Raw genomic sequence first — 7,527 nt, forward strand, 5'->3', positions numbered from 1 at the left:
CTTCACCTTTTCTTTGAAGTTGTCATTTTATTTTATTTTAGAATCTTTACAGTTTACCTCTTTCTGCGTGCCAGAATGCTGCTTAGATCAGCTGTTAAAAATTTCCCAAATTCTCTCTCTGGAAATGTCAACAAAATCACTGATTTGGTGTGAGCTGATCAAATTTCTAGAATTTCAGGATTTAGGAAAACAACAACACAGTGTGTGAAATTGTGGGCTTAGTTGCCCAGAGATTATGGTTTTCTTGCATGATGACATTTGCTAACGTATTGAAGGTGGAGTTAGACAGATGGCTTAGTTTAATACTCATAGCATTGGGACATTGATTGCAAGGTTAGGAAATATCCTACAGATGCATCCCACAGAATATTGTGGTTTTAAATACCTTACAAGAAAGTCAAGTGTGTGTATGGTGGTTATGAGCTTTGGACATGACAGACCTGATTTTTTGTGCTGCTACTTGTGTACTGTGTGATCTTGGACCAATGGCATAGCTTCTCTGAGCTTTTTCATCTTTGAAAAGGAGGGAATATAAAACTTAAGGTTTGTAAGATTAAATGAGACATGTAACGCTCTTAGTGCAGTGTATGTGGTACACAATAGACACTCGAGAAGATAGCCCATTTATTTATTTATTGAGCACCTTTCTGTGTGCTGGGTAATTTCTGAGGATGATGATACAGTGAGAACAAGTCAAACAAGAGTCCCTTATCTTAATGAGACAAGTAGGCAAGAAATTATAATAATGGGGTAAGTTCCAGCACTAGGGATTACAGGGTGCTGGGGAGCACATAGGAGGGATGGTTAAGGAGAGCACGGGAAATCAGATAGAACACGGAGGAGGAGAAAACAGTTTCCCTCCAGACGGACCCAATTATCTGAGTGAATTCACTGAAAAGCCTCATACATTGGTAGCCATGAGAGTTGTTTGTTTTTAAGGAAAAGGAAATAACACACAAGTGTGAACCAAATAACTACCAAGTATATTGACTTGGGTGTGTACAGTACAATTCAAATGTCCAAGTAAGACATAAGTATAAGTCAGTAAGATATCCATATAGTATGGGTTCGACCATTTAAATGCTCCCATTAAAAAACAAAGGCAAAAAAAAAACCCAACCCTCCCTTCCCTGGCCTGTATATTGAAGTTAATTTCAGTGTGTGTTTGATGAGTCATTTGTTAACATTACCCACTATATAATGTTAGAAGGCAGGGAGATAACCCTGAGGGCGGTTGCTGCCTGGGGGTCTTTCAGAATTTGCTCATCCTCACTAGATGCCCCTCTTAAGCACCCTGTATCCTCTAGTGATGGCGCTTACCCCACTTATTGTGATTTCTCACCTACTTGTCTCTTTAAGGTACAGGGCTGGGTGTGTGTCTTGTTCATCATGATATAACCATCCTCAAAAATTATCCAGCACACAGAAAGGTGCTCAATAAATATTTATTGGTTAAATGACTCTGCTTCTGCCTTTGATCTAAATAGAAATGAAGGTTACCAGAAGAAACTAGGTGACTAAATCTTAGTTTCATGTAAAAGTTGTCAGCACAGGGTAGAGATAGCTCCAGGTGTTGCCCTAGGAGTATGTGGACTTTGTGCCACCAGTGTGCCACCAGGAGGCTTTTCCTGATTTGCTGCTCTTTTTGAGCGGTGAGTGGCTGGAAGAGTTGTGCACTGCCTGAGGGAGACCGCAGTGCAGCCTGAGCTTAGAGGTTGGACAGCCCTCCGTTCATTTCCTGTTGCCCAGCTGTGTAATCTTCACTCATGTAAAGCCTCGGTTTCCTTATCTGTTCAATGGGATTGATGATAACAATACCGCTAAGAGTTAGTGTAAAGATTGAGATCATACGTGTAAAAGCTTAGCCAGTGCTTGGCACGTAGTAATAACTATTAACTTAGGTTTTATTATCACTGTAAGTCATTTGTGTTTTGTTTGTAAGGAATAAATCAACTATCCTAATGTTGATAAGTTACTAAAATGTGAACCACTGCAATATTTTTTGGTCATATCAGTGTGGTCACCTGGGAAATGCATGGCTCAGATCTCCTGCTGTGGGAACGTAATTGACTGACAGCCTCAGTGGCTTCCCGCAGCATCCACCACTGCTTCGCACCCAGGCCATGCTTTGCCTGGGCAGCTCCCAGCCAGTCACTGGGCACAGTGGGGCTGCTAATGCAGGCCCATTCCTGCAAAGTCTAAGATGCCTTTAACAGGTGACCTTGGCTCAAGGACTCCCCATCAGCCTGGTGGAAACTTCCATAAGGCTGTGTTGCAGTCTGAGACGCTGCCTCCTTCCTTCCCTCTCCCCTTCACGGGGGCCAGACCTGTACTGCAGTCTGAGCCTCTCCTTGCTTCCTCCAGGTTCCTCTCCATTTCCCTTACTGCCATTTCCTCCAGTAAACCTCCTGCTTGTCTTGGTGTCCACTCCTTGGAGGAGCTGGACTTACACAAATGGTTATCGTGGTTGTTGGAAGGGAGTAGCAGTCTACACCCTTGAGCACAGAGAGGATATGTTTTCCATCAAGTATGAAGCAGACATTATTATAATGAGTTTAACTTTGTATGTTATTGCATTTCCTCAGAATTAAAATTTGGTGTTTCTGATCATAAATTCTCTAAAATAGGCATTAGCCAACATTTCCTCAGGGAAGGCTGCTCACCTTTAGGACCTCACACTAATCTGCAGATTAAGTTCTAAGACTGCCCTTATTTAGGACAGGCCTCTATAGCTCCTGGTCTTTAACGTATGTTATTATTTTAGTCTTTAACCTTCATGAACCAAAAACATCTCTCCAAAAAAAGGTATTGATTGCTCTTCACTGTTTATCTCTTTTTATAGTCTTCTGCTGATTTCTTTGGTTTTCTTATTTTCTTTCCTAAATCCTCACTTGACTGTTACTTTTGTGACAGACCAGGTCCAGGGAACAGTCACCATCCGGAACATCAGTGCCCTGTCATCAGGTTTGTACCAGTGCGTGGCTTCTAATGCCATTGGGACCAGCACCTGTCTTTTGGATCTCCAGGTTATTTCTCGTAAGTATATAAAATTCTGATGTCCACTCTGGGTCTGAATGCCAAGATCTTTGTTAAACTAGGGAATGAAAAGTTCTGCTTGTTTAGAGGTTGTTTGACGATTAAATAGAAATTCTTTTGATTTTAATCATTACTGAAGATATTTAATAGATGTGTTAGTATACTTCTCAGCCTCAGCAATATGACTTCTTCTTTATGATAAAATGTCTTCCCAGGATCATTAGAATCAGATCAGTTTGATTATATAGTGCTATAGACATTAAAAATTTGTTATGATCTTACAGTCATGGCAAGACCTTCTTGTATTTTTTCCTAATCCCTTATATCTGCTTAAATGTTGGGTGCCCAGGTCATACATAAGCAGTGCAGAAATTTTCTCTTTAGTTGAGAATTCTGGGTTGTTTGAATTCCAGCTGCAAAAGGGAATGATCTGGCTGTGATGAAGTAGCAAGTTATCCTGCTGCTTGCCAGGTTCATTTGGGGCAGGTCAGGCAAGTAGTCAGGTACGGTCTTTTTCCTGCTCTGACCTGGTTGTGGCTCTCCTACAGCTGTTCGTTTATTGAACGAATTGCTCATTTATTCAGTAAATGTTTGTGAGCCTGTTGTGTGTTAGTCCTAGCCACTGGGGATACAGAAAATTAAGTGAGGTTTAACTTTAAATGGATACAATACAGTGGGCAATTTTGCACATTTTAAGAAAATTCTTTGGTAGCCTTTTATGTTTATGAAGTTGTGTGAGCATATTCTATTTCTCTTTCTCTCTCCTTTTTTTTCTTTAAATATACCTTAAATATATTTTGCAGCCCAGCCCAGGAGCATTGGACTAATAGCTGGAGCCATTGGCACTGGTGCAGTTATTATCATTTTTTGCATTGCACTAATTTTAGGGGCATTCTTTTACTGGAGAAGCAAAAATAAAGCGGAGGAGGAAGAAGAAATTCCTAATGAAATAAGGTTTGTGTGTCAGATAATTTATCCTGACATTGGCATAGCCAGTGTCTGTATTTCTATTCATTTTGGCAGCTAAGATTTCTTTGCTAATCTTATGACTTTAACCAAGGTAGTTAAAGTGGCCAAATGATAGTTTCTTGTATGTTATATCACTCTTCCTCATGGTACTTACTCCTCAGCTTTATTTACTGGATCATGAAAGGCGGGAGGTGGGTAGGGTAGTCTAGCATGTGCCCAACTAGGAGGACACAAGTGAAGAATTCCCCCGTTTCCTCCCATAGCTTCAGGGTGGGTGGGGTTAGGTGGCTGCCATAGTAGAAAAGTGAGTTTAGAACATGTGTTTAATATTGGCATCTGTAAATGATGCGAACATAAAGCAAGAAAGCACAGCACCTGTACAGATAGACCAAAGCAGTATGGCTTGGTTGAAAACAGTTCAGTCAAGAATATGAACATCTTAAGGAAACAATGTCAGATGATCTTGAAAGAAAGGTGACTCTTGCTGTATTGTGGAGATATGGGGGTTCAGGCTCAGTCTTAGATGGCATCGCATCAATAACCTTACTGAAAATGCTTTAATGACTCCAGTCTACTTAGCATGACATACACAGCCCTTCAGAATCTGACCCTTCCCTGCTTCCCTGCTTTTATCTCTCACAACTTCCCTGATCACTTTGTGTTCCAGTCTGTTGTCTTCTCTCAGGCCTCAGGGCCTTTCCTGTAGCCTCCACCTTGTTCCTGGACCATATACTCCTTCCCTTTGCATCCATCTCTTCAGTACATTCCTTGGTCTGGTTTAAGTCTAGTCCAAGCATCACCTCCTCACATAAGTTGACTTAGGCCCTTGTCCAACCTTTAAGACTTGCAGATGTTCCCGCATTGATTGTCACCCTCATTTGACCATAGGCTTCTTGGGTAGAGGAGCTGTCTTTTTCTCACATGAAACATCTAGTAAAATGCCTGGTACTCAGAAAATGGTAATTGAATTAGTTAGCATCTTAAATTAACTTAATGACTTCTCTTAGCCTCTTATAATTCTTAAGGGTTTGGACCCTATGCAGGGACAGATTTCATCCCAGTGTAAGATTAATGAGAAAAACCTCTTATCAGCATACCACAGTGATTTCTCAAACCCCAAAAGGCAATAAAATCAGGCCAATTCTAATAGTTTTTTGAAGTTCCTACACCCGTAGTTTGGTTTCCTAGCTTTACAGCAGCTAGTTCGGTGGATTTCTTCATGGACTATTTTCCTATTTAGAGGGGAAGAAAAAAAAGAAATATATATATATATATACACACACACACACCCACACACATATACATACACACACACATATATTTTTCAGTTATATTGGAAGACACAGTTTTTGAGAGATTTGATACTACTTTCTTGGTTACTCTTGGGGACTGAGAAGCTGAGGGAGAATTTTTCCTAAGCATTGTCTTAAAGGGAATGAATATCAAAGCCGAGGCCACCAGGACTGCCGTGTTTGCTTTCATGATAGTGTGGTCTGTCCTGAGGGTTTGAATTTCACAGACATATTCACCTGAACATGGGAAGACAGAGTCCTGGGCAGGTAGGTAGGGTAAACCTCAAGTAAATCCTAACAACAGCTTTATTTTTGTTCGTTTTCAGAGAGGATGATCTTCCACCTAAATGTCCTTCTTCTGCCAAAGCATTTCACACCGAGGTGTCCTCCTCAGAGAGCAACACATTTACCTCTTCCAATACCTATAACAGCCGCTGCTGGAGCAACAATCCCAAAGTGCACAGAAACACACAGTCGCTCGACCACTTCAGTGACTTGCGCCAGTCCTTCTCCCTCCACTCGGGCCACGCCAACATACCATCCGTCTATGCCAACGGCAGCCATCTGGCCCCAGCCCCACCGAAGACCCTGGCAGTGACAGCCAACAGAGGGTCGTCGCCGCAGGCCGTGTCCAGGAGCAATGGCTCAGTCAGCAGGAAGCCCCGGGCTCAGTACACACACTCCTACACCATCAGCCAAGCAAGCCTGGAGCGCATTGGTGCTGTCCCTGTCATGGTTCCAGCCCAGAGTCGGGCTGGCTCCCTGGTCTAGGACGCAAGCAGATGGAGCGTGCAGAGAAGAAGCAAAGGGAGCCCCCATTCCAGCGGGGGGCGGGGTGGTGGCGTGTTGGGAAAGACACTTTCCTGACAATGATCCTAGTAAAAAGCACAAAGAAGGAGGCAGGGCTGTGACCCGGCCACTAAGATTGGTAAAATGAACTGGAATGCTCCGGCATGAAGACTTGTTCGTTCCCCCACCCCAGCTGTCCCAGGATTCTGTTCAAAACGCTGGATCTCACAGATGTGCCAAGCCAAGGAAAAAGGTAGAAGAGCAGAATAGCATTAAAAACCCAAACTGCAGTCCAGATGGGCTTATTTTTTAATTCATGTCTAACGTAATAATTTTTCAAGAGACTAAAGTGCCAGATGGAGTTTAAATAATGAAATTATTTAAAAAGATAGGTGTCTTTAGAAACATACTGAGCAACCCTGTGTTACATCCTGCCTTTCCCCGTCCCCTCTTGATGTAGGGGGCCGAATGGCATAAATGGCGAATACTGGTCCTAGCAGGGCTGGCTTTTGTATCGTAGAATCAAAACTTTTTACACCAACAGAATTCAGTAAGGAATGGGTGAAAACTATAAACTTCTTTGAGGAGCCCCTTCATATTTATTTATTTATCTCTTCCTGGACCATGAATTTCATATTTGGAATATTGCTATATTGACAGATTATTGCCTGTCTATGTTTTTCTAGGGTCTGTAATAGGTCCATGACAGTTACTGTTCATTATTTCCTGGGAAAATATTTTTTAAAAGAAAACTGTTGTTTTTAAAAAAAAAAATACGAGAGAGGCATTGGGTTAGGAAGGAAAAGACTACTGTCAACGCCACGTCCAGTGAGCTTGTTCGTGGAGCCCGGCAGGCAGGCAGCAAGACCTAGGTCGTGCAGGCAGCACAGGAGCAGGGAGGAGGGTGGAAGGGAATTCCTGGCAGCCTCTCAGAGCAGGGCCGTCCAGGTCTCCCTTGCTGTCACACCAGGTTACTCTTAATGAGGGCAGCACCCCATGCCTCTGTACTGGGGTAGATAACTTTCTCCTTGTTTGACAAGTTGAGGTTGCTGGGCTGTTACAGGGAGGGCAGGAGTTGCTTTGTTTTTGTTTTTCTCAAAATGATTATTTTTGCAAAAGAGATAAGACTGAGACAAAAGGGATGTCTTCAGATATGCTCCTGGGAGGCTCTGCCCTGTTCTTGTCGCAGCTCAGGGTTGCAACTTTGCCCAGATGCGTTTTACACCACTGTAAAGAGATTCTTTGTGATTAATTACCTGGCCTTGGGAGTTCACCAGGTAATTTGCAGACTCTCCACTCTATTTGTGCTCTGTAGATCTGGCTGTGCTTGTATCGGTGACTCTCTCGCCTTAATCACACTTTAAGCAACACAAATGATTTCTTCCCAGATTTGTTTCCTAAATTATTTATGATGCTGACCCCGGGATTGGATAAGAGCATC

General features: G+C 42.5%; 1 protein-coding gene across 5 annotated transcripts in view; it reads left to right on the plus strand.

The window, feature by feature from the left end:
- The window catches only part of IGSF11 (immunoglobulin superfamily member 11), a 189,113-nt gene extending 182,217 nt beyond the window's left edge, over positions 1-6,896 (plus strand). For 4 of the 5 annotated variants that reach the window (XM_067738822.1, XM_067738824.1, XM_067738821.1 and 1 more), the window contains 3 exons: positions 2,914-3,036; positions 3,840-3,990; positions 5,624-6,896. In XM_067738822.1, coding sequence (XP_067594923.1) covers positions 2,914-3,036; positions 3,840-3,990; positions 5,624-6,068 — 719 coding nt within the window. In that variant the 3' untranslated portion in view covers positions 6,069-6,896. The remainder of the gene's footprint in view (positions 1-2,913; positions 3,037-3,839; positions 3,991-5,623) is intronic. The other variant, XM_067738823.1, reaches the window with a different exon arrangement.
- The last annotated feature ends 631 nt before the right edge of the window (positions 6,897-7,527 follow it).

Source organism: Pseudorca crassidens, chromosome 5, assembly GCF_039906515.1.
Source record: "Pseudorca crassidens isolate mPseCra1 chromosome 5, mPseCra1.hap1, whole genome shotgun sequence".
NCBI classification, from domain to species: Eukaryota; Metazoa; Chordata; class Mammalia; order Artiodactyla; family Delphinidae; genus Pseudorca; species Pseudorca crassidens.